The 27,128-nt window shown below is 43.1% G+C and overlaps 1 protein-coding gene across 1 annotated transcript in view; it reads right to left on the bottom strand.

Moving 5' to 3' along the window:
- The window catches only part of LOC126354018 (ATP-dependent translocase ABCB1-like), a 242,263-nt gene that overhangs the window by 59,869 nt on the left and 155,266 nt on the right, over positions 1-27,128 (bottom strand). Inside the window, exons 15-17 of the mRNA XM_050003341.1 lie at positions 22,082-22,186; positions 10,966-11,124; positions 10,650-10,853 (exon numbers count right to left, since the gene is read on the bottom strand). Coding sequence (XP_049859298.1) covers positions 10,650-10,853; positions 10,966-11,124; positions 22,082-22,186 — 468 coding nt within the window. The remainder of the gene's footprint in view (positions 1-10,649; positions 10,854-10,965; positions 11,125-22,081; positions 22,187-27,128) is intronic.

Below are 27,128 nucleotides of genomic sequence, written 5' to 3'. Positions count from 1 at the left end.
GCAGTGTGGTGCACCATGGGCCATAGATGATTGGGTAAACGACAGCTGCGATATGTGTACAGATCAATAGAAGCGTAGCTGTTGACCAACTGACAGCGCAGATGAACCAAGGGGCTGCCAAGAGCGTCTCCTCAACGACCGTTCAGAGAATGTTGGTGCATGTGGGCTTCCGCAGCAGGCACCTGGTTCATGTTCCCACGCTGACTGCTCTTCATACCGCAACTGGACATCCACTGAGTGAAGAGAGGCGGCCTTTTCAGCTGAACCACTTTTTACGCTCCATGGGACAGATGCCCGTTGGTGTGTACGGCGTGAAAGATCTGAAGGGAAACACCCTGCAACAACCGTCCAGAAGGTCCAGGCTGGAGCAGGGAGCATTACGGCCTGGCGAATATTTTCGTGGCTCCCCTGGATGAAATCGTCCTTATGGGAGGCACACTGCATCAACACAATTATGTATATGTCTTTGGGGACCATGTCTATTCCTAAATGCAGTTCATTTTTTTCTGGGCACGATCGCATCTACCAACACGACAGTACGACTTGTCTCACAACTCGTAGTATACGTACGTGGGTCGAAGGTTACTAGGATGCGTTTACTGGGGTCCCCTGGCCACCAAACTCTCCGGATTTTAACTCAAGCGAGAATCTGGGGGTCTACCTCGATCGGGCTGTCATTGGGAGCTCCATCGCGTGGTGAGTGATGGAGCCATTCAGGGAAAGAGCGGGCAATATGAGAAAGAACGCTAGTGTCCATTCTGTTTGCTTGACGGGGGTTTCGTCCCAGGTGCGGAGGAGGTTCTGGCAGCAGCGATTGAGAGCATTCGTTGCGCCTGGCTGCAAATCACGGCTTACGTCGACACGAATGATGCCTACCAACTGGCCTAGAGCCCATCCTTGGTTCCTACAGACGTCTGGCAGATTTGGTGAAAAGGCTAGTCTCGCTTTTGGGGTGAAAACAGAGCTATCGCTTTGTAGCATCGTTCCCAGAACTGATCGCGGGACCCTGGTTTGGAGCACAGTGGAAGGCTTAAACCAGTGGCTCAAACGATTCTGTGACGGTCTTGGATTTCCCGACCTCTGCTTGTTTTGTGGAGAAATGTAGGGAACCACCCCGCCACTACCTGCTTCCTAATATGTCAGGCGTGCTCTACAAAGAGAAAGCTGCTATCACGATAGCGGAGTTCGTATGGCGTGCACATATGGGTCTTTTAGCACAGAGAAATCCCTCTACATGCTCGTAAAAAGACGAGCTCTGAGTGCAGACAGGGTATCATTCGTCATAGCAGATCGGAGAAAGACATTATTAATGTGGTATTAATTAAATGCAGGAGTGTCTATCGAAAGGACCTGAAAGTAGTGTCGCTAATAAACGATAACAATGCCCACATAGTACTAAGGACAGAAAGTTGACTATAACCAAGTGTCAATAATAGTTAAATTTTAAACTCCGACTGGAATGTATATCGCAAGGTTCAAATGACTCTGAGCACTGAGGTCATCAGTCCCCTAGAACTCAGAACTAGTTAAACACACATCCATGCCCGAGGCAGGAATCGAACCTGCGGTCGTAGAGGTCGCGCGGTTCCAGACTGAAGCGCCTAAAACCGCTCGGTCACTGCTGCCGGCCTGTATATCGCAGAGGTAGCATGAACGCTTGTTGTGGAGGTGTTTTTATAGCAATAAAAACACAATTACATCTAGCGAGATTAATATAGATTCAGATAACGAAATGTGAGGTACCTATGAGAATATTTCATGTGAATTTCCTGGTCATGTTGTAGTTATAGGAAGAATTTTAAGTTACCAGCTATAGACTGATAGATTCCAGGTATGGGACAGTAATAGGGACAAAGGGTCGAGTAAAATTTTTCTAAGTTCGTTATTGTAAAATTACATCGAGCAGTTGCTCAGAAAACCAATTTGTGAAGATAATACCGACCTGCTAGTGACAAATATGCCCGAACTTTTCGAATCAGTTTGCGTAGAGTAGGAAATCACTGATCATAATGCGGCTGTACATAGGAATAAAAAGAAAGATAGGAAGATCTTTCTGTTTGACAAGAGCAACAAGAGACAGATTTCATTTAACCCGACAGACCAACAAGAAAATTTCATCTTCAGCACTGACAATGATGATCATCAATGGACGAAGTTCAAGAGCATCGTACAGTTCACTTTAGAAAGTTACATGCAGAGCAAAATTACGAGGAATGGAAAACAACTGTCGTTGTTTGACAACCCTGTTACAAAGCTGTTACGAAAGCGAAGAGGGTTTCATTGCAAATTTAAAAGTAGTCAAGTCTCACAGACAAACATTAACCAAACAAAGCCAAAATTAGTGTAAGGAGGATTATTAGTGAAGCGCTTAACAAATTGAAAGTAAAATTTTGTCTACCCGACTAGACAGAAAAATTTGGTCTTATGTTTAATCAGTAAGCGGATCGAAGCCATTTGTCTAGATTCTCAACGACCCTAATGATTCGAAACAGGTGATTGCACATAAAATGTGCGAAATAATGCAGAAGACGCATTGCCGTCAGCGGTGATCAGACACCCTATTAACAATCATGTTCCGCCTTTCTTAATGCCAAGACAGCCATAATAAATCTCGGTGACGTCAGTGTAATTTCTGTCGTGGAATGAAAGTGTCATTTATGTTTGTCTCATTGCGTATTTCCTTCACTAACTTCTTTACGTGAGACCCTCGGTCCAGGGGGGGGGGGGGGGGGGGGGGAGGGGGCGTCGCGTCTTTGATCCATAATCGAAACGTCGTCGGTCCCGGGTTTGAAATCCTCCACCGCTTAAGTTTTGATTAATAATCAGCACTTTCGGCATAAGAGGTCACCCTCATTCTGTCAGCGTCGTTGTCAAAGAGGGTGCAGGAGCGGACAGAGGTTCAGGGCACTCTCTTACCCTTGGGGAGGACTACCCTAAAGGCGGAAGAATCAGTAACGATCAACGGCATGAGGATGCAGAAGGCAATGGAAACCGCTGGATTAAAGAAACATAACGTGTATCTACAGGACATGTGCCCTGTAATTGAAAAAGTGTCATAATAATCTCTTCATTGGTAAAAGATTCCGGAATAGTTCCCCATCCGGATCTCGTGGAGGGGTAGCCAAGGGAGAGTTCACCATGAGAAAAAGCATGAACAATCAACAAAAGGATAACGTTCTATGAGTCGGAGTGTTGAATGTCAGAAGCTTGAATATGGTAGAAAAGCTAGAAAATCTCAAAAGGGAAATACAAAGGCTCAGTTTCGATATAGTAGGGGTCAGTGAAGCGAAATGGAAAGAAGAGAAAGATTTCTGGTCATAAGCGTACAGATAATATCAACAACGGTGGAAACTGGTATAACGAGAGTAGGATTCGTTATGAATAGGATGGCAGGGCAGAGAGTGTGTTACTGTAAACAGTTCAGCCATAGAGCTATTGTTATCGGAATCGGCAGCAAACCAGCACCGACAGCGGTAGTGCAGGTATACATGCCGACAATGCAAGTTGAAGATGAAGAGATAAAGAAAGTATATGAGGATAATGAAAGGATGATACAATACGCAAAGGGAGATGAATATCTAATAGTCATGGGAGCCTGGGCTGCAGTTGTAGGGGAAGGAATAAAGGAAACGGATAAAGGAGAATGTGGGGTTGGGACAAGGAATGAGAGAGGAGAAAGACTATTTGAGTTCTGTAACAAATTTCAGCTTCTAACAGCGAGTACTCTCTTCAAAAACCACAAGAGGAGGAGGTATACTTGGAAAAGGCCGGCTGATACGGGAAGATTTTTATTAGATTACATCATGGTCAGACAGAGATTCCGAAATAAGATTAGGGATTGTTAGGCGCACCCAGGAGCAGATACAGACTCAGATCACAATGTAGTAGTGATGAAGATTAGGCTGAAGCTTAAGACTTTAGTCAGGAAGAATCAATAAGCAAAGATGCGGGATACGGAAGTACTAAGAAATGGCGAGATATTCTTGAAGTTCCCTAAGGCTGTAGATACAGCAATAAGGAATAGTCCAGTAGACATTACAGTTGAAGAGGAATGGACATCTCTAAAAATGGCAGTCAAAGATGCTGGAAAGAAAAACGTAGATACAAAGAAGGTAAATGCGAAGAAACCGTGGCTAACAGAATATGTACTTCAGTTGATCGATGAAAGAAGGAAGTACAAAAATGTTCAGGGAGTTTCAAGAATACAAAAATGCTAATAGCGTAGGTATGAAACAAATAGGAAGTGCAGGGAAGTTAGGACGAAATGATTCCATGAAAAATGTGAAGAAATCGTAAAAGAAAAAGTAGTAGGAAGGACTGGCTCAGCATATAGGAATGTCATAACAACCTTCGTTGAAATTAAAAGCAGGAGTGGTAACATTAAAAGTGCAACCGGAGTCCCATTGTTAAATGCAGACATGAGAGTGGATAGGTGGAAAGAGTACATTGAGGGCCTCTATGAGAGGGAAGATTTGTCTGATGTGATAGAAGAAGAAACAGGAGTCAATTTAGAGTAGATTCGGGTTCTTATATTAGAATCAGAACTTGAGAGTGCTTTGGAGGACTTTAAGATCAAATAAGGCAGAAGGGATATATATCATTCCATCAGAATTTCTAAAATCGTTAGGGGAAGTGGCAAAGTGTAGAATGCACGAGTCTGGCAATATACCCTCTGACTTTCGGAAAAATATCATCCACCTAAGTCCGAAGACTGCAAGAGTTGACAAGTGCGAGAATTATCACACAGTCATCTTAACAGCTCATGCATCCAAGTTGCTGACACGAATAATATATAGAAGAATGAAAAAGAAAATGGAGTATGTGTTAGATGACGATCAGTTCGGCTTTAGGAAAGGCAAAGAAACCAGAGAGGGAATTCTGACGTTGCGGTTGATAATGGAAGCAAAACTAAAAAAAAAAACAAAAAAAACATCAAGACACGCTCATAAGATTTGTCGACCTGGAGAAAGCGTTCAACAATGTAAAATGGTGCAACATGTTCGAAATTTTGAGAAAAATAGGGGCAAGCTACAGGGAGAGACGGGTTATACACAGTATGTACAAGGACCAAGAGGGAATAATAAGAGCGAATGACCAACAACGAAATGCTCAGATTAAAAAGGGCATAAGGCAGGGATTAGTCTTTTGCTCCTACTGTTCAATCTCTTCATCGAAGATGCAATGATGGAAACAAAAGAAAGGTTAAGGAGTGGAATTAAATTTCAACGTGAAAGGGTATCAATGATACGAATCACATGATCTGTTGAATGGAATGAACCGTCTAATGAGTACAGAATATGGATTGATAGTAAATCGAAGAAAGAGGATAGTAATGAGAAGTATCAGAAATGAGAATATCGAGAAACATCAGGATTGATGGTCACGAAGTAGATGAGGTTAAGGAATTCTTCTACCTACGCAGGAAAATAACCTATGACGGACAGTGGAAGGACATCAAAAGAAGACTAGCACTGGCGAAAAGGGCATTCCTGACCAAGAGAAGTCTACTAATATCAAATATAGGCCTTAAACTCAGGAACAAATTTCTGAGAATATACGTTTGGAGCGCAGCATTGTATACTAGTGAAACATGAAACTGTGGGAAAACCGAAACAGAAGAGAATCGAAGCATTTGAGAAGTGGTGCTACAGACGAATGTTGAAAATTAGGTGGACTGATAAGGTAAGGAATGTGGGCGTTGTGTGCAGAGTAGGATGGGAAAGAAATAGCTGGAAAACACTGATAAGGAGGAGGGACAGGACGATAGGACATCTGTTAAGAGATCAGGGAATGACTTCCATGGTACTAGAGGGAGCTGTAGAGCACAAAAACTGTAGAGGAAGGCAGAGATTATAATACATTCAGCAGATAATTGAGGACGTAGGTTGCATGTGTTACTCTGAGATGAAGAGGCTGGCACAGGAGAGAAATGCATGCTGGGTCACGTCAAAGAGTATTTTCTAGTTTTCAAATTCTTATCAAATAAGCGTGAAAATAGACATTGTTACAAAGTTTTAATGATGTTAGCCGCGTTTGGGGACTGAAATGTGTTTGGTATAAAGTGAAAATTTGTGCTGGGCGAGGACTCGAACCCGAATATCCGGTTTTACGCTAGCGGTCGCCTTAACAGCCTCCGCCATCCAGGCACGTTTGCAACACCATAGCTTCGACACTACATACCTTTTGTTGATTCATTTAGCTTTCTGTTTTGTTCAATACCCCATTGCTGAATTTCTGTAATTATGTTTGATTAACTCGATACTGTAATGAAGTGTAATCTCTGTAATATGCACAGCATGAGCAAATGATATGTTTTGTCTTTCTCATATTATCTCTTTGGTTATCTTTAAAATTGAATAATTTTAAACAAGAGTCAGTCGGGGATGAGCTACTGAACCTCCAACAGTTCACGAAAAGGTTGTGAATTGTGCTGGTGATGAGAGGGGATTTTTGTGCCGTTTGCCAATGGGCCAAAGCCTCAGATGGATGCAGTAACTAGCTCGAATTATTTTGGAATTGATATTTATCATCGCGACAAAGAAATGACAGAGGCCAGCAGTTCTACTTGCAAATCCACCTATCAACATTCACTTGCCACCACATCACATTGCGCAATCACTGTAATGGAACAGAAGAACTATAGTAATGTACAGTGAAGGATCAGCTCATAGGATGCTATAGTGTACTCAAATATAAGGTCAATTTTAACTGAACTCTTGTACCTACCGTAATTTATCCTGTCACATATCCACTTAGAGTCTATGTATTTGATAGTACACGCTACATAAGTGCAGTTACAGTGTTATACGCTTCTCTTCTGACAAATTCTCGGGCATGTTATGCATCCACACGGAAAGAAAGGATAGGATCGTTGGTCGTCGTTACCAAAATGGAAGAGCAAAATAGGTCTTTGCAAGTATGAAATGCTAGTACATTAATAACCTGTGTCTGACCGCCAGAATGTTGAATGCAAGCATGAAAACGTGCATACATTGTGTTGTAAAAGTACCGGATGTTTGTTGGATGGAGTTCCACGCCTGTTTCACTTGGTCCTTAGTGATTCTAGGAGAATCAGTCTGGAACCGAGCGACCGATACGGTCGCAGGTTCGAAACCTGCCTCGGACATGGATGTGTGTGATGCCCTTAGGTTAGTTATGTTTAAGTAGTTCTAAGTTCTAGGGGACTGATGACCTCAGATGTTAAGTCCCATAGTGCTCAGAGCCATTTGAACCTTTTTTTTAACTTGGTCCGTCAGTATAGGGACAGTTAATGCTGTCTGTGGATGAGACTGGAGTTGGCCCTCGATCATATCCCATATGTGCTCGATTGGAGACAAATCTGGTGATCGAGCAGGGTAAGGCAACATCTCGACTCTGTATAGATGTTGGGCTACAACAGTGATATGTGGGCGAGCCTTATTCCGTTGGAAAATTCTTTTGGAAAACACCCACTGGAATGTTGTTCATGAATGGCAGCAGAACAGGTCGAATCAGCAGATAGACGTACAAATGTGCAGCCAGGCTGCGTGGGATGACAACGAGACTACTCCTGCTGTCGTATGAAATCGCATATAGACTATAACTCTAGGTGCAGGTCCAGTGCGTTTATCACGCATACAGGTTGAAACGTAACGCTATGGGGACTGTTTAAATGATTGATTGTGTTGGCATAAGTTTAGAGTTGAAACAACGTTTACCTTTTTCTAAAAAACAGATATAAATTATGGTAAACAAGTTATTGATTGAATACAGTAAACAACTAACAGGTGGTTTAAGACTACACTGGAGAAGGATCCTGGGTTGTCAAAGACGGCTTAATTCTGGTCCTAAAAATGTGGATAACGCAATCTGAATTGATCTGACTCTTAGCAGACTTCAATTGATCATATCTACTTAAGTTTCTCTATATAGGTGCCGCTGAGAGTAAGTGGCGATTAAGATGGGTACACTCTGATCACGCTGGTGTGGCAGTATGTTATCCTGTTTGCCTCATGCGGCGATACAGATTGCAGCTGGCGAGATGTGGGAGATGGAGGCGAGACGCGGCCGCGGCACTTGTGATTCGATCGCGGCCACGAAAGAAATGCAAAAACCTCACAGTCTAGCGATCAGGCACATGGATCTCAATTTACTCTCTACCAGAGCCCTGAAATCACGGTAAATCTCAGTTTGTGACACACCTATTTGTTGCTCATACCAAGGACCAATTTGGCTCGCTTGTACGACAGAGTCCTCAAGGATACAAAATGACAAGACTCGTAAACCAAAAAGAAATAAATGTGCCCTCAGCAAACGAGTAGTCCGAGACATTTGAAGTCACACTGTCAGTACAGTAAAAACTTCACCACAGACTCCCCTGTCTAAACTACTCATAGGTGAAGTCAGTCTTTGGACAGGTCCCAAGTACCAAACACTCATGCCAGAGCCTCGACTAGAAGTCTTTACCAGACTGAAGTCCTGCACCTGAGTGTCTCATCCCTCTCCAGAAAAAAATCCGTTTCCCCACAAAGTGCATGAACGGCACTGCCTTCACCCCACCTTGAGCCAATGACAGGGCTCTAGAGGCGCTAAATCTAAATGTTTCTCAGATGCCGGAGTTTCTTATACAACCAAGGCGGCCAATGGAAGTGGTTCATAGGCCTATTTGCAGTATCAGCAAACATGAAAACTTGTGAATTTTTATTATGCGTGGCCCTGTACACAATGCCCAGTTTACGACTCCACTGTGTAGACATGTTCCTTCAGACTATTGCCCCCAGTTCAGGCTTTGGCTGGCGTCACCGCAGGTATCACGGCATTGTTGTGATGGAGACCTGTCTTGACGAGGGGCTGCCCTGTACAGCTGTGGGCCTATCTGGCAAGATGTATTGATGGATGGGCTCGCTGCCAATTGCTTTCAACTCCCAACATGCCATTTCTACGAGCTAAGAACCATAAAAATACCTCATGCTTTTAGCGCCCTACCAGGCTCCTTCAACGTCTGCTCAGGCTTTTAACTTTCTAGATGTGTCAGGTTGTAAGGAAATCTTTAATAATTATCCGTATGCGAAAAATAGGTGAGAGAGTAACTTGTCCTCTCTCAAGGCTGCTTCCAGGCCCTCAAGTGGTCCCTTATAATCAACAGAATCCCATCTCTGGCACAGAATCAGAACCAGCTTTCATCAGAAAACGCAAGAGACTTCCATCCTGGCGTCCAATGGTCTCTCGCTTGACACCACTGAAATCGCAAATGGCGGTGGTTTGGGGTCGGTTGAATGCACGCTACAGGTCGTCTTACTCGGAGCTGTCCTTGAAGTAACCGATTTGCAACAGTTCGTTGTGTCAGTAGGGTGCTAACTGCTTCTGAAATTGCTGCTGCAGATGCAGTACGATGTGCCAGAGCCACATGCTGAACACAATGTCGTTCCTCTCGTTAGTGCCAATGGCCGTCCACAGCTCTGTCTTCTTGCGACCATACATTCTGGGGACCACAGCTGCTAGTAACGATGTACAGTGGCTACATTCCTGCCTAATCTTTCTGCAGTATCGCAGAAGAAACATTCACCTCCTCGTAGCCATGTTGCACGACCCCATTTAAACACAGTTAGGTGTCTATAACGGCGTCTTGCCCGCCTTAAATGCATTCTTGACAAACATCAACTCATCACGTCCAATCTCCAAGGTAACTAAGCTCACGACCGTTACTGCGCGTATTTAAAGCAAAACTAATTTGCATCCTCAAACTGGCTTTACTAGCACTGCTGCTAAGCGACTGGCGCAAAATTTGAACCGACATCATCTTTCAGATGTAGAACAAACCTACAAACTTTCCTTTACGTTTCAAAACTCCTTCTAGGAGCTGCGATTTTTTTCCTTCAGTGTGTGTGTGTGTGTGTGTGTGTGTGTGTGTGTGTGTGTGTGGACCGAAGAACGGACACCACATATATCTGTATATATCAATAAGGACCCAACGACCAACGACCCTTTCTTTCAATGCAGATAGACGCCATTCTTGATCTCTTGCCGGAATCGGGAAATGCACGTAAAAGGTTCATGGGTAGGTATAGCTACATCAGTGGTGAGTACGAGGGTGGGAATCTGGTTTGGAAAGGGAGCTTGCTTAGGTGGCCGAGGCAATTAAGGTGAAAAGTCGCCTAAAGAGAGAAATATGGGTTCGAACCCCAGTCCGGCACAAATTTTCAGCATCCAATACTGCTAACAGCATTAAAACCTTTAAACGATTAATTATATGGTTCCTGGATCGAACAAGATGTCTGTTCTGTTCGACAAGTTCCAAGGTACAGACAGCCCTTCCCCTTCCCTGCCACACACACAGCCCTCACAAAAGTGGACCATAATTTGTAGGCAATTCAAATGACCGTCCTTGCAAACAGACGACGCATGTTGAGTGAATTAACGTAACCTGAATTCGAAGAAGTCTTTGGGAACATTACGCCGCAATTAGAGTACATTTCGCGAAGTGGCCCTGACAATAAGATAAGAGAGGTGCACCGTGGCTCGTGGAGCATAGGATGTTGATGTAATAGACAAAAATACCTCTTTTGATTATTCTTACATCTTGGCTAATAATGTAAATTACAACACAGTGTTTATTATAGTAATTTACTGATTTAGCGTATGGAGAAATCACGGCAGGAGCGGGTACTTACCTTAGATGCTTTCTCCATGGCGTCCCAGGCACTCTCCATGTCCTCCAGCATCTTCCCGTGTTCGTAGTAGTGCAGCGCCACCGACGCCGGTAGGAAGGCGAGGACGACGAGGCCCATCCTCCACTCGTGGTAAGCGCACAGGCCCACAGACAGTACCAGGGTCACCACACCGTCCAGTATGTAACCTATATACTGTGCGGAAGCCTGTGCATCGCGGAACAGAAAATCATACTTAGAGAAATTCCTGTAGCAGAGAGTGTACGCGGGCTAATCACACCAGCGCTAGCCACTGGCGCTATGTATCACTGCCACTTACCGACTGCACTTCGTGGATTCCAGAGAGCCTGTCGCACAGCGCCCCTGTGCTGTTGCTCTTCTTGTCAAACCACGCCATCTCCTGCCGCAACATCGCTGAGAACATGAGGCTCTGCAGTCGATTTCTTAGTTTGGTTCCAGAGTGACGAGAAGTGTACGTCTGCAACAGATGAGAATTGTCTACCCAGTCACTACTTCACATTTTTGTAGTAGAAATGATATTTACTCATTGCCGAGGGCAGTCATTCTCTGCTGGCAACTAAAATTGCAATAACAGAACGTTAAAAAAATAAGATTTTCCTTATGTTGGGTGCCTGTGTGTAGAATAAAAAATGCGTGGTTAAGCTTGCATGTGTTTTTTTCAGGGTGCGAAATTTAGTACATAGCTCCCACCAGTAGCAGCAATAATGGCCAAACCCAACTAGGCATCGAGGTGAACTGAACATAGGTAACAGATACAGTTACTTCATTCCGTGCTGTGCAAGTTTTCTTCAGTAGTAGTGCATGGCGTGTGGTATCTGGAGACAGAGCTGATCAGTGCTACAATCGAACACTGTCTGCATCGATGTACCAAAAACTCAAACAGCGCAAGCTCTATGCGATCTTTAATTATCTTGCAGGGCAGAGCTGTCGGTTATTGTTGTTGTTGTTCTCTTCAGTCCTGAGACTGGTTTGATGCAGCTCTCCATGCTACTCTATCCTGTGCAAGCTCCTTCATCTCCCAGTACCTACTGCAACCTACATACCTCTGAATCTGCTTAGTGTCTTGGTCTCCCTCTACGATTTTTACCCTCCACGCTGCCCTCCAATACTAAATTGGTGATCCCTTGATGCCTCAGAACATGTCCTACCAACCGATCCCTTCTTCTAGTCAAGTTGTGCCACAAACTTCTCCCCAATTCTATTCAATAACTCCTCATTAGTTACGTGATCTACCCACCTAATCTTTAACATTCTTCTGTAGCACCACATTTCGATAGCTTCTATTCTCTTCTTGTCCAAACTAGTTATCGTCCATGTTTCACTTCCATACATGACTACACTCCATACAAATACATTCAGAAACGACTTCCTGACACTTAAATCTATACGCGATGTTAACAAATTTCTCTTCTTCAGAAACGCTTTCCTTGCCATTGACAGTCTACACTTTATATCCTTTCTACTTTGACCATCATCAGTTATTTTACTTCCTAAATAGCAAAACTCCTTTACTACTTTAAGTGTCTCACTTTCTAATCTAATTCCCTCAGCATCACCCGATTCAATTTGACTAGATTCCATTATCCTCGTTTTGCTTTTGTTGATGTTCATCTTATATCCTCCTTTCAAGACACTGTCCATTCCGTTCAACTGCTCTTACAAGTCCTTTGCCGTCTCTGACAGAATTACAATGTCATCGGCGAACCTCAAAGTTTTTACCTCTTCTCCATGAATTTTAATACCTACTCCAAATATTTCTTTTGTTTCCTTTACTGCTTGCTCAATATACAGATTGAATAACATCGAGGAGAGGGTACAACGCTGTCTCACTTCTTTCCCAACCACTGTTTCCTTTTCATGCCCCTTGACTCTTATGACCGCCATCTGGTTTCTGTACAAATTGTAAATAGTCTTTCGCTCCGTGTATTTTACCCCTGCCACCTTCAGAATTTGAAAGAGAGCATTCCAGTCAACATTGTCAAAAGCTTTCTCTAAGTCTACAAATGCTAGAAATGTAGGTTTGTCTTTGCTGTCGGTTATAACAATCAGAAATGTAGTGATTGCTGTCCAAATTATCAGCTATGCGAGCAGGAGATGACTGTCTTGTGTATCCAGTGACACCCCGTACTATAACGTCAGCTGCTGCATCCATAAGACGAAGACGAATGCAGTCTGGCAAGGTCCGTTGCCCTTGGAGGCTGCACACCTTGATGCGTCCATTGTGATGATATACGCAGACACAACATCTGTAAAGAAGACGTGGTTCCTCCTTTGTTTTGAGTATTGTCCTTGGTCACGCCTCTCCATGCCGTCGTCTCAAACACCCACAAAATTGATCCTCTTGCTGACATTACACACATTATTGCACTGCCTGTGTGGATAGTTGCCTTCCTCCGACTAACGTACTTCCTAAGTCAAGATAAGTGATATGAGTGTACGATCCTGTACGCAGGTCCGAACAGTGTTCGTCCTCTCGGCCGCTAGCAGCGTGGGACCGTTGAAATCCCTGATGGCGTAGAGTACCGCCATCTAAACCCATCTATTCCATATTCAAATGACAGTCCTAGAATCCCTACCAATGCGACCAGCAGTGCAGTGACTGGCCTGATGCGCCCCACCGCGAATACCTCTCATGTGCCAACCTCTTTATTTCAGAATAGCACTTGCACCCTACGACCTCAATTACTTGTGGTTGTGTTCAGATATCTGTCTACCCCTGCAGTTTCTCTCCTCTTCAGTTCACTGTAGTATCATGAAAGTTATTCCTTTCTTCTTGTCAGTTTTCTCCATACGTTGATGTCTTCTGCGGAAAACCTCACCATTCCTTATCTTATCAATCCATCAATTTACGACATTCGTCTGTAGAACTACATCTCAAACGCTTCGATTCTTCTCTGTTCCACTGTCCATGTATCACTATCATACAATGCTGTGTTCCAAACGTAAATTCCCAGAAATTTCTTCCTCAAATTAAGGCACATGTCTAGTACTAATAGACTTCTCTTAGCTAGGAATTCCCTCTTTGCCTCTGCTAGTCTGCTTTGTATGTCACCCTTCTTTTCTCCGTCGTGGTTACTTTCCTTCCAAAGCAGCAGAATTCCTTAACTTCATCCACTTCTTGATTACCAATTTTGATTCTAAGTTTATTGCTACTTTCTGCTACTTCTCATGACTTTCGCCTTTTTCCGGTTTACTCACAGTCCATATTCTGCACTCCAAAAGATGCTGTAATTCTTCTTCACATTCACTGAGAATAACGATGTGATCATCGAATCTTTTATCACCGATATCCTTTCACCCTGAATTTTAATCCCACTCTTGTACCTTTCTTTTATTTCCATCATTGCTCCCTCGATGTATAGATTGAACAGTAGGAGCGAAAGACTATATCTCTGTCTTACAACCTTTTTAATCCGAGCATATCGTTCTTCGCTTCCAATCTTATTGTTCGCTCTTGGTTCTTGTACCTATTATATATTGCCGCTTGGAGTGACTGCGCGGTTAGAGGGGCATTGCCACGGATTGCGCGGCCACTCCCGTCGGATGTTCGAGTCCTCCCTCGGGCATGTGTGTGTGTGTGTGTGTGTGTGTGTGTGTGTGTGTGTGTGTGTGTGTGTGTGTGTGTGTGATGTTCTTAGCATAAGTTAGTTTAAGTAGTGTGTAAGTCTAGGGACCGCGACCCCAGTAGTTTGGTCCCTTGGGAATTCACACACACACATTATTACATATTACCTGTCTTTCCATATAGCTTACTGCTTCTCAGGATTTCGAACACCTTGCACTTTTAGGTCGACGACTTCTATTAATTTGTCTTGATTTTCTTCAGTCTTACTTCCATTACCAAGCGCAACGTCATAACTGCCTCTCTGGTGTCTTTACGTTTCCTAAAACCAAATCGATCGTCACCTAACAGATCCCCAACTTTTTTGCCATTATTCTGTATGTTATTAGTGTCAGGAGGTTGGATGCATGAGCTTTTAAGCTGATTTTGCGATAGATTTCGCACTTACCTGCCCCTGCTAGCTTCGGAATTGTGTAGACGATATTTATAGGAAAGTCTGGTTGAACATCGCTGGTGACAGAGTCTACACACCAACTTCAGTGAGTCTTCATTTGTCTCTACACACCAACAATATTAGAAATTCCGATGGAACGTTATCTATCCCTTCTGCTCTATTTGATCTCACTCTTCCAGTACGTTTCGAATTCTGACTCTAATATTGGATGCCCAATGTTATCCATGTCGACTCGTGAGTTCAACCCGATTTCTAAACTGAAGGAAACATTTCATGGCATTCGCTTCAGAACTGTTACAAATTCGTCGGGCAATAGACCGCGCCGCTCGAACTCTCAACACAAATGACTCTGAGCACTATGGGACTTAACTTCTGACGTCATCAGTTCCATAGCAGTTAGAACTACTTAAACCTAACTTACCTAAGGACATCACACACACCCATGCGCGAGGCAGGATTCGGACCTGCGACCGTAGCGGCAGCGCAGTTCCAGACTGTAGCACCTAGAATCGATTAGCCACTCCGGCCGGCCTCTCAACACAACTGGCACTACTAAGAGTATTCTACGACTTTCACATCGCTGGCAACGGGTTATACACAATGATGGTGACTACTTTGAAAGTCAGTAAAATTTTGAAACACCTATCTATTTTGTACGGGCTGTAAATAAATATTTGCCACTATTAAATTTGCAACCCTCGTATAAACCTTCCCGGTAGACATTTTTTCCAACGATGGTGACAGATACGAAAAAAATCTCTACTTCCATTCGAATAAAATTACGAAACGAATCTCGATCCTGAAATCTATTTCATGAAGTATGTTGTCAATGCAACATCGAGAATATGGATATTATGCATGCATGAACAGACATCAAACACTAGATCTTAATTGTATTTCACTTAAAATCTAAAAAGGGATGAAATGCAACTGAGGTATCGAACAACTTCTGCTAGTATGTATCTGAGGTCATTATGTGATGATCCTCTACCAGCAATTAGCTGTTCAGGCCATCGACGAATCCAGAAACCTTTTCGCGATATTCTCCGTTGTTCTATCACACTCACTAAAAGAATTAACGCAGCTACTCGTACTTTACGCGCGTCCGTTTTCGTACTGAAATTGTGTAGTTTGCGAGCCAAATAAAGTCGTCAACAGCCGCTGGAGAGCACTGAGAGAGTACATTGCGTTAAGCAGGTTGTGTCGTGTGCCAATGGCGCTGCCTTAACTAAAGCCCTTTTTACACGATGAACGAAACTGTTCACGGAAGATATTAGTCTACTGAAGCGCTCCAAGAGTATTACGCCCGAACTATAAATTCGTACAAGATCTTATGGCAGCGAGTTTATAAACTGTAAACGTAAACACAGCATACCGGTACTGGCATAACAGTGCCAAAGTATAGATTTCGCATTAGTATATAATTAATTACACTCCTGGAAATGGAAAAAAGAACACATTGACACCGGTGTGTCAGACCCACCATACTTGCTCCGGACACTGCGAGAGGGCTGTACAAGCAATGATCACACGCATGGCACAGCGGACACACCAGGAACCGCGGTGTTGGCCGTCGAATAGCGCTAGCTGCGCAGCATTTGTGCACCGCCGCCGTCAGTGTCAGCCAGTTTGCCGTGGCATACGGACCTCCATCGCAGTCTTTAACACTGGTAGCATGCCGCGACAGCGTGGACGTGAACCGTATGTGCAGTTGACGGACTTTGAGCGAGGGCGTATAGTGGGCATGCGGGAGGCCGGGTGGACGTACCGCCGAATTGCTCAACACGTGGGGCGTGAGGTCTTCACAGTACATCGATGTTGTCGCCAGTGGTCGGCGGAAGGTGCACGTGCCCGTCGACCTGGGACCGGACCGCAGCGACGCACGGATGCACGCCAAGACCGTAGGATCCTACGCAGTGCCGTCGGGGACCGCATCGCCACTTCCCAGCAAATTAGGGACACTGATGCTCCTGGGGTATCGGCGAGGACCATTCGCAACCGTCTCCATGAAGCTGGGCTACGGTCCCGCACACCGTTAGGCCGTCTTCCGCTTACGCCCCAACATCGTGCAGCCCGCCTCCAGTGGTGTCGCGACAGGCGTGAATGGAGGGACGAATGGAGACGTGTCGTCTTCAGCGATGAGAGTCGCTTCTGCCTTGGTGCCAATGATGGTCGTATGCGTGTTTGGCGCCGTGCAGGTGAGCGCCACAATCAGGACTGCATACGATCGAGGCACACAGGGCCAACACCCGGCATCATGGTGTGGGGAGCGATCTCCTACACTGGCCGTACACCTCTGGTGTTCGTCGAGGGGACACTGAATAGTGCACGGTACATCCAAACCGTCATCGAACCCATCGTTCTATCATTCCTAGACCGGCAAGGGAACTTGCTGTTCCAACAGGACAATGCACGTCCGCATGTATCCTGTGCCACCCAACGTGCTCTAGAAGGTGTAAGTCAACTACCCTGGCCAGCAAGATCTCCGGTTCTGTCCCCCACTGAGCATGTTTGGGACTGGATGAAGCGTCGTCTCACGCGGTCTGCACGTCCAGCACGAACGCTGGTCCAACTGAGGCGCCAGGTGGAAATGGCATGGCAAGCCGTTCCTCAGGACTACATCCAGCATCTCTACGATGGTCTCCATGGGAGAATAGCAGCCTGCATTACTGCGAAAGGTGGATGTACACTGTACTAGTGCCGACATTGTGCATGCTCTGTTGCCTGTGTCTATGTGCCTGTGGTTCTGTCAGTGTGATCATGTGATGTATCTGACCCCAGGAATGTGTCAATAAAGTTTCCCCTTCCTGGGACAATGAATTCACGGTGTTCTTATTTCAGTTTCCAGGAGTGTATTTATGAAATTTACTAAGATTTAAAAACTTCCGTGAAAATATTTACGAACAGTGCACTATGCTCACTTGCTCAGAAAGTTCCTTGTGACAATGAAACGACCATGAACAGAAACAAAACGCAACATACGCTAATCAGGCTCGGTGCAGCTGAGATGTGACCACGCCAGACAGCTACTAGCTCGCGCATGAGCGGTGAGGCTACTAGCACCGAATTTAGTACTGGCCATACTCCTTTATCCCTAGAACTCTCGCGCATCGCTACTAATGCCATCATAATAGTGAGTCCGTTCACACGATAGACGGCTGCCATTCAAGCATCTGGGTGTCAATCGATTACAAGTTCGTTCATCGTGTAAAATGGAAATGATCAAATGGCGTCATTGGCCGTGAGTTCCCAGACGGGAAGTTCGGCCGCCAAGTGCAAGTCTTATTGAGTGCGACGCCACAGTGGACAATGGGGATGAAATGATTATGACAAAAACACAACACCCAGGCCCTGACGAGAGAAAATCTCCCTCCCTAGCCGGGAACCGAACCCGGTTTCCTGTGCTTGTCATTCCAATATGATGACAGTTCAGCCATTGGGGCGGACCGTTCATCGTGTAAAATGGGCATAATGAAAGTATATGGTAATACAACCAAAAACATTGCAGTAAACCAGTTGGAAAAGCAGCCATTTGCGAGATAATTGCTAAGGAGCCCCCATATTATCCTAGTTAGTACAAATTTATTGGAAATACATACTTTTCAATTACGTCCCTGCTCCAAATTTTTATGTAAAAATTTTAGAACTTTTGAAACAAAACTAACTTTATTAACAATTTACAACTTTATTCTTCATGTCTATATATTTATTTCTCAACATAGTCATCCTGGCACAAGGGTGCCCATGCTCGGGGGTAAGGGGAGCCGCCTCCACATCCTCACGCTAATACTCAGGGAAAGGAAATATGTAGTGTAGTCAGGTGTTTTCCTTTCAAGAAAAATTTTTGAAGTCGGTATTACGTGGGTTTTTAACAGACTCAGAACAGAGACTTTTTTAAGACTGCTTACAAATCGCCAATCTTTTAAAATATTAAAAATGACCCATACCCCCAGGTCTAGCAGCCCCACCCACATCCTACAGACTACTGCATGTTCACCCTTGCCCTGGCGATGAACACATTTCTCCCAAAGCGAGATCAGTTTGCTTATTGTAGATTGTCTGACTTTGTTGATGGAGCCACAACCGCACCTCTATTTGCACAGCTTCATCACTATTAAAATGGTGCTTATTTTTCTTTATTGCAATTTCATGCCCCTGCCCCATATGGGCAGGGGAGGGCTGGCAGTGGCACAGTCCACCGCTCTTCAGGCAAATGGTTCTACAAAAATACATTAAAAACGGAAGGGGTACAAAAAGGAGGCATAAAAAGACTCAGTAAGTGGAGATGATGGTAGTTAAAATATACAGTAATACGGGGACATGCCCTGGGGGCCAGTTAAGAAGTCGACATAAGGGTAAAAGAAAATAGCTAGCAATTCGTTGCGCTATTAAATGACACTGAAGTCAAACACAAGTTAAAAGTCGGCTACAGTATGAAAATAAGACAGAGTGAGACACTTAAAAATCACTGGAAACGACAGACCACTCATGAAGAACAAAAACCACTGATGTGGACCTGACGAGGGACTGGAGGCCAGAGAGGAGGGGAAAAGACGGGAGGAAGGTGCGGTGGGTGGCTGGGGGGACGGGAGGAAGAGAAAAAAGGTGGGCAGGAGGCGCACCAAAAGGCAGGAGATGGGCAAGATGGAGATGAAGACGGAAGGCAAGGCAGGAGGGAGTGCAGAGACATAGAAGGGGGCCACAGGAGGGGGAGGGTAGAACCACTAAGGGGAAAATAAAGGGTGGGGAGAGGGAGCCTTGAGGAGTAGGGGGGAGGAAGTTGGGGTTAGAGTTGGTGGGAGGAGTAGATGTCAGGGCGAAGCTGAAGGTGGAGGGTGTGGAGATGGAGAAAGGATGGGACACAACATTAAAGGTGTGGCAAAGGGCTGGGGTTGGAGAAGAAGGGGAACACCAGGAGATGGGTGGGATCGAATCAGCAGATGATATACAGGGTGCAGATGGTTTCAAGAAGAAGAAGAAGGTGGGGGAAGGGGATGAGGTCATAGAGGATGCACATGGGAGATGGAAGGTGGATACGGAAGGCAAGGCAGAGTGCATAGTAATCTAGGATTTGGAGGGCTTTATAGAATCTAGGAGAGGTGGAAATCTTAGTGACGCTGGAATAACAAAGGATGGGGTGGATCAAGGATTTGTAAGTGTGAAGGATGGTGGAAGGATGAAGTCCCTATGTCTGGCCAGACAGGGGTTTCAGGAGGCAGAGTCTGTTGTGGGCTTTGTACTGGACTGTAAGGAGATGGGGAGTCCAGGTGAGGTGGCAGTCAAGGATGAGGCCAAGGCATTTTAGTGTAGGGGTGAGGTGGATAGGATGACCATAAATCGTTAGGTAAAAATCATGGAAGGAGTGGGTGGAGCGGCCTGTGATGATTGCCAGGGCATTGGAGGGGTTGATACAAAGGAACCACTGGTTGCACCAGGTGGTGAACTGGTCGAGGTGGGTTTGGAGGGTAGGTTGGGACCGTTGAAGGGTAGGATAAAGGGCTAGGAAGGCGGCGTCATCAGCAAATTGGAGGAGATGAACAGGCAGGGTAAAATGATGACCTTGAAGGTGTTCTTTAACGTTTGGAGACTAATGAAAATCGAATGGGATTAAGTCCGTACTGCATGGAGGACGATCACTGACAGTGAATTCAAGGCGTCAGATTATTGAATATGCGGCAGCGCTCTTGTGTCTTCTAGCACTGTAACGCCCAAGGCGAGGGTACTCGTGTAGACGTACTTTTCGAATTCGTTCTTTCTGTTCTTTGTGCTGTTTCTGACGTACCGACATAGCTACGTGACACACCACTACGTTGCACGCTACGATTCGGGCCTTCTAGCGTCAGACGGAGAAGTGTTCCTAATAATATGCATGACTCGTAAAACTACAAGAGATATTGAGAACAGAATAAAAATTCAGAAGCATTACTTTCCAGCGAGTCCTCGTAGTTGGACTCAAATTTCACGTAACGCCTACGTTAACAAGAAACACAGTACTGCGCAACTCTATACAAGTTACTGTTTACTGCGCACTCGTACCTGTTAAAGGTGTTTTTCCAAGTGTGTTCTTCGCATTTGAATGCAATACTGGCCTCGTATCTACAGTTAGTCATGACTTCTCTCAAACACCGTAGAAACATCTCGTAAATATTAACAAGAATGTACAGTCCGTTCTAGTACTTCAACATACCAAATAGAGTACTGCATATTTTTGTTTTGAAATGACCCTGCACGTAAAATTCCAGAGGATCGCATCAGGTGATTTCGGGGGCCAAAGGACAGTGTCTGTGGGACCTCTGCATCGTGAACTATGTTGGCGAATTACATGGCTCTCATTGTCAGCAAAACGTACCGTTTCCCCATCATGTATCCACCTTGATCCCAACGCATGGGCCATTGGTGAAATTTTAGTCCAGTTAGATGGGGACTTAATGGAGTAGTTTACCTTCAAAATAATGTTGTGGTGACTACCCCCTTACGTCATACAGAAAACAGTGACTGTTCGTAATCATACTTGCAGACAAGTCATTCGTGCATACTCGTTTAGTGGTACGTCTTTGCTCTTATTGTCGTTTACGTTCTCCCATGTCACTTTCCGCTACTAACGATTAACATAATTTTTCTTGCGCTTAGAAAGAGGAAACCAACAAACTGAAACGTCCTGGTAGATTGAAACCGTTTGGCCGAACGGCCTTGAATCCGAATCAGCGCACACTCCGCTGCAAATTGTAAATTCATTCTGGAACCTCGAAACTGTGAATATTATACTTGAACGGTGAGACTGAGAGAGAATACAACTTCATATTGGCGTATGTGTATCTTTTAGCTTTCTGTATAGCGATAAACAGTCTAGTCAAAGTGAATTGAAACACAAAGGACAACCAGGGGAAAGATTTTGAGCTATATGATAGTCAACAGCAGAGGTGTGTTTGTTAACGTGTACGTTTTTACGGCGCGAACATGTCTGTTTTGGCCCTGAAAGGCATTTTCAAGGTACTTATGATGCAGTGCACCCGTATTTCTTGTTCGTGTCTCTTCTACCTCCCTTCTTTAAAAAGACAGAGATACTTTTCGTTCATAAGCTCAGACAGAAACTCAAGAAATTGAAGTCAGAGTGTAAAGAAACGTAAATAGAACAAACGCATGAGTAAGACTCCTGAAACGTTGCTGTAATCCTCACGGATTCGTTACTGAAGATGTTGCAATGTGATTAGTTACAATAAAATATTACACTGGAAACACGCAATAATTTCCTACATATTATACGTCTTCAGTCTTCTTGTCTTTTTTTGGATTATGCCTCATTTAGAGTATGTGCTTTCTTTGTTTCAAAACTGCTTCATGCTGTTTCTTTGATTACGCAGCTTTTATTTTCATATGTGGAATTATAGCGAAACAAACCTGCAGAAATCCGATGACGGCGCTAGTGCCTGCGATTACGAAGAAGGTGATAGCAAACCAAGCAGCCTGCCTGCGCATCTCCGTTGTATCCGAAAGAGAAAAGACCTGCAAGAGACGACACAGATATTGTTACGTTGTAAAACGGAATTAACTACAGAATTTTATTATTATTACTATTTTTATTATTATTGAAAGATTAATATTCACAGTGTATTTATACATTATTTGACAGGAAATAAGCCATACCTATTTGGAACCCTCTCTGACTATGAATTTTTAGGTTTTGCTGACAGGAGTCAAACTCCTCCAAAAGGTCTTTGTGGTAAAGACCACATTGGGGAACTTCAACATTGTTTAGTGTTGTGTATGTTCGTACACACCACCCGCAGCAAAGAAGAAGGAAAAGCTACAGACAACGAATTAGAGATCTAATATCCATATTTGCATCACAAATTATGATAAGATCGTTAAAAAGAATAATGCAACTAAGTTTTTAGGTATTAAAGACTTAAAATATTTATCAAATAACTTTGTTCTGAATGGTGACGCTATGCAAACCATTCTGGAGTAATTTCTGGAAACACTGTCCTTTAAAATAACGTTGCCACAAAATAATAACAAATTTTTTCAAATCCGAAATATGTTCGGAGTCTAAAAGCTAGCAAAAATCAGCAGATCATATCTCAATTTTTGTTTTTATCTTTTGTATCACCTTTTTCTTCGCGCTCTCTGCCAAGTATTTCAATTTTATTTGTTGCATTACTTGAGTCACAAAACAATCTTTTCTCACTACAACTAACTTCAAAAACAATAAATCATTGTGTAAGTATAAGTTTAGGTGGTGAATCAGACGATTTTCGAAAGAGGAAAATTCCACCATTGTAGCATTAGAAGGGTCAGGTTAAATTGACAAAATTACCGAACATTGCATCCCGAAAAGATTTCGTATACTGAGGGCTGAGGGTGAAAACACATTAAAGTTATATTTATTGTTGCTAATTACAGCTTTCAACAAACTTTTGTTACCCTTAACTTTTTGTTTAACGTAATTGCATGTTGCAAACTTCAAATTACAATAAATGCATAACTGCTTTTACTTTATCGACACTCAGTTTGTTTCTAGCGTCAGACCATAAATGATTCATGCAACTGAAGACTCTTTACCACATGGACATTACTGCGTGGGACCGCCATTATCCTTTTAATAATTTTTTACGTTTGGTGTTTCTTCTCCGTCTGAAAACATTTTCCGGGAAATCGAGATTGTGTGCGTAGAAGCTTGTTGTCGTCCCTTTATTTCTCTCTTTGTATTCGGCTTAGGAACACTTACAACTATCAATCGAAGTCACGAAAAAGCACACCTCGGCCGAAATCAGAGTACCAAATGTTTACTGCCTTGAGTCAATGAATAAATTAGTGACAAGAAAGGAACATTACAAATGCATAACCACTCACACTTCCGTACCGAACACCGAACAAGGGTCTGAAATACAGAACAGTTTCGTAAAAACTGAACACTGGCATTCTCGACCGGGACCGACCGAACACTCAACTATGAAGGTGGACTTCGAATCAGAAAGGAGATTTTAATCCGCTTTTATTCTGTTTTACAAAAGAATATGCCCGTCAGTCATACGAGTAAAGTGGTAGTTCTCATTACCAGGGTTCGGATTTGAAGGTTTTAACTTTAAAATACCGAAAAAGTGCGAAGATCGCACTTACAGAACTGAAGGGGGCTAAATAGGAGTTTCATAGAAAAACTAGGGGGCAAAAAAGACTTTTGCAGAAGAAAATGGATTTTAAACAGATTTTCTGAATTAATGCTACGGAAAATCAGCAAAGTGAATTTGCACATGTTAAGAAAAGACATAATAAATATATTTATATGTTGCACTGGAATCAAGACTTGTATGGTGTAATGTCGCTAGTCTTTATAACTCTAAAATATGGCAGCACGCTGATGTAATGGCGACATCTGAGTCTACTTACTTTTTTAGTTCGGACGGTATAAAAAAGTAATACAGCTCGCACTAAAATCAACACTTTGTGAGCCATATTGTAATTGCATTGTCGCTTTGAGAAAATTTCCATATGCGCTGCGTTGGGACCAATCAAGCCAGTCTATACTTAAGCCTAGAAAGTGCTGTTATAAGAAAGGAAAGGACTAAAATCCGTTTTGTGAGAACCTAAAAATGCCACCCCTATTCATAATTTCCAGGTGTTTCGACTTTGATGTGAATATCTTGTTTTGGGTACATAAATCATAAATGAAGTTAGATTAATCCTACATCTTAAATTTTCATGTAATTCGCCAATTGAGAGTTCCAAAACACACTATGTTCTTGATCAAATTGGTTCCAAATATAAATATTCTTTCTCAAGTAAACAAACTCAGAACCATGTTCTTATAGGAAACGTTTAACTTGCATTGACTAACTGCATGAAAGCAGTGGAGTTATATGTCAGTACAACAAATTTACAAATGTAGTTTGTATCAACCTGTCTTGGTCAAAGTACTTGTTGTGGACAGTACAACAAAAAACCGTTATTTTGAAATTTCTTTACCCTAACAAGCTATTGTGATTTCATCAACATATTCCTTGTTACGTCAGTTACAGTCTTTCCTCCATTGCTGTTGTTGTTGTTGTCTTCAGTCCTGAGACTGGTTTGATGCAGCTCTCCATGCTACTCTATCCTGTGCAAGCATCTTCATCTCCCAATACCTACTGCAACCTACATCCTTCTGAATCTGCTTACCGTATTCATCTCCTGGTCTCCCTCTACGATTTTTACCCTCCATGCTGCCCTCCAATACTAAATTGGTGATCCCTTGATGCCTCAGAACATGTCCTACCAACCGATCCCTTCTTCTGGTCAAGTTGTACCACAAACTTCTCTTCTCCCCAATCCTATTCAATACTTACTCATTGGTTACGTGATCTACCCACCTAATCTTCAACATTCTTCTGTAGCACCACATTTGGAAAGCATCTATTCTCTTCTTGTCCAAACTATATATCGTCCATGTTTCACTTCCATACATGGCTACACTCCAAACAAATACTTTCAGAAACGACTTCCTGACACATAAATCTGTATTCGATGTTAACAAATTTCTCTTCTTCAGAAACGATTTCCTTGCCATTGCCTGTCTACATTTTATATCCTCTCTACTTCGACCATCATCAGTTATTTTACCTCCTAAATAGCAAAACTCCTTTACTACTTTAAGTGTCTCATTTCCTAATCTAATTCCCTCAGCATCACCCGATTTAATTTGACTACATTCCATTATCCTCGTTTTGCTTTTGTTGATGTTCATCTTATATCCTCCTTTCAAGACACTGTCCATTCCGTTCAACTGCTCTTCCAAGTCCTTTGCCGTCTTTGACAGAATTACAATGTCATCGGCGAACCTCAAAGTTTTCACTTATTTCCCATGAATTTTAATACCTACTCCGAATTTTTCTTTTGTTTTCTTTACTGTAGACTTGGAGAAAGCTTTTGACAATGTTAACTGGAATACTCGCTTTCAAGTTCTGAAGGTGGCAGGGGTAAAGTACAGGGAGCGAAAGGCTATTTACAATTTATACAGAAACCAGATGGCAGTAATTTTAGCGGTCATTTAAGTTTGTTTTTGCATAGGTTCCGCCTTCAGCAACCATAATTCTTTTCTAGGTATAAAAATAAGGTGGAGATTCTTTAAAAAACACGGGCACAAGGTGACCTCAGCCTTAAGATGAAGCTGTCACTTTGTGCAGACTACACCAGTTCAAAGCATAGTGTCAGTATTTTCTCCAGCCATCCTGATTAAGGTTTTCCGTGATTTCCCTAAATCGTTTCAGGCAAATGCCGGGATGGTTCCTTTGAGAGGGCACGGCCGATTTCTAACCCGAGTTTGCGCTCCGTCTCTAATGACCTTGTTGTCGACGGGACGTTAAACACTAACCACCACCAGTATTTTCTTAAATTTTTGAGCAGATATTGTCTCTTAGTGTGTCATAACACGTGGTATGAAATTACCATTGGTTACGACCTGGCGAGTAACAGTATTTAGTGAAAGATTCATTTTATAAATAACATCACTATGTAAATGCTTCTGCATACATCCTTTCCTGATATTAAATTAATGTGAATATTTTCTTTAAATTATGTATTTGAAAGTTTTGTCTCATTATGATGATTAACATTAATTGAATATTCCTTCAGAAGAGCAACACCGTCGAGAGAAACTGTTCAAATGATGCAGAAATGACGGATTTCTATACTGTAATGTAATACATTTTAAGCCAAATAACTGCGTAGTCTTTGTGTTTTAAACCTTGCATAAATTCGGTAAAAAATGTTAAAGAGGTTTAAATGTTATCGTCACAGCAAGTGATGCAATCGTTTTGTAAACAACAAAAACTCAGGTTTATGTAAACAATAAACGATTAAAAGCAGTTAACCTTACATTATTTTATTGGAAGGTTAATTTTTATAATTATAACTCAAATGCTTTTGGGTTCTTTAAACATCACGAAAGTTTTAAGGAAGTCAGCATAAGCACAGAAAGTGCAGAAAGTCCTCTAGGACGCGCTTCAACTACCAATGAGATGTGTAGTTACGCACGTTCGTGCAACATGATGCCTCTTTCTACAATGTTCCTGTAACAGCAGCCCCTGCAGACGAATATAAATGAATCATTCGACGAATTGAAGATGGATTCATCTGTGAAGAGCACACTTTTCCATTTGCACGTAGTCAAATATGTACGTAGATGAATCGACAGTTAACAGGCTAGTCGTTTCAATGCAACCAGCGATACAAATGTAACCGAACGTCTAGCAAACACATTAAATGCTCCGAGCCTGCGATAACCGTCTGTTGGGAGACTGTAATTCCTGAGATTTCTGCAAGTCCCACACACATTTGTCCTGCAGGCATCCGTAGATTTTGTCGTAAAATGGTGCAAATGGCTCTGAACATTATGGGACTTAACATCTGAGGTCATCAGTCCCCTAGAACTTAGAACTACTTAAACCTAACTAACCTAAGGACATCACAC

This window comes from Schistocerca gregaria, chromosome 3 (assembly GCF_023897955.1).
Source record: "Schistocerca gregaria isolate iqSchGreg1 chromosome 3, iqSchGreg1.2, whole genome shotgun sequence".
NCBI lineage: Eukaryota > Metazoa > Arthropoda > Insecta > Orthoptera > Acrididae > Schistocerca > Schistocerca gregaria.
This window is presented reverse-complemented; position numbering and strand designations above follow the sequence as displayed.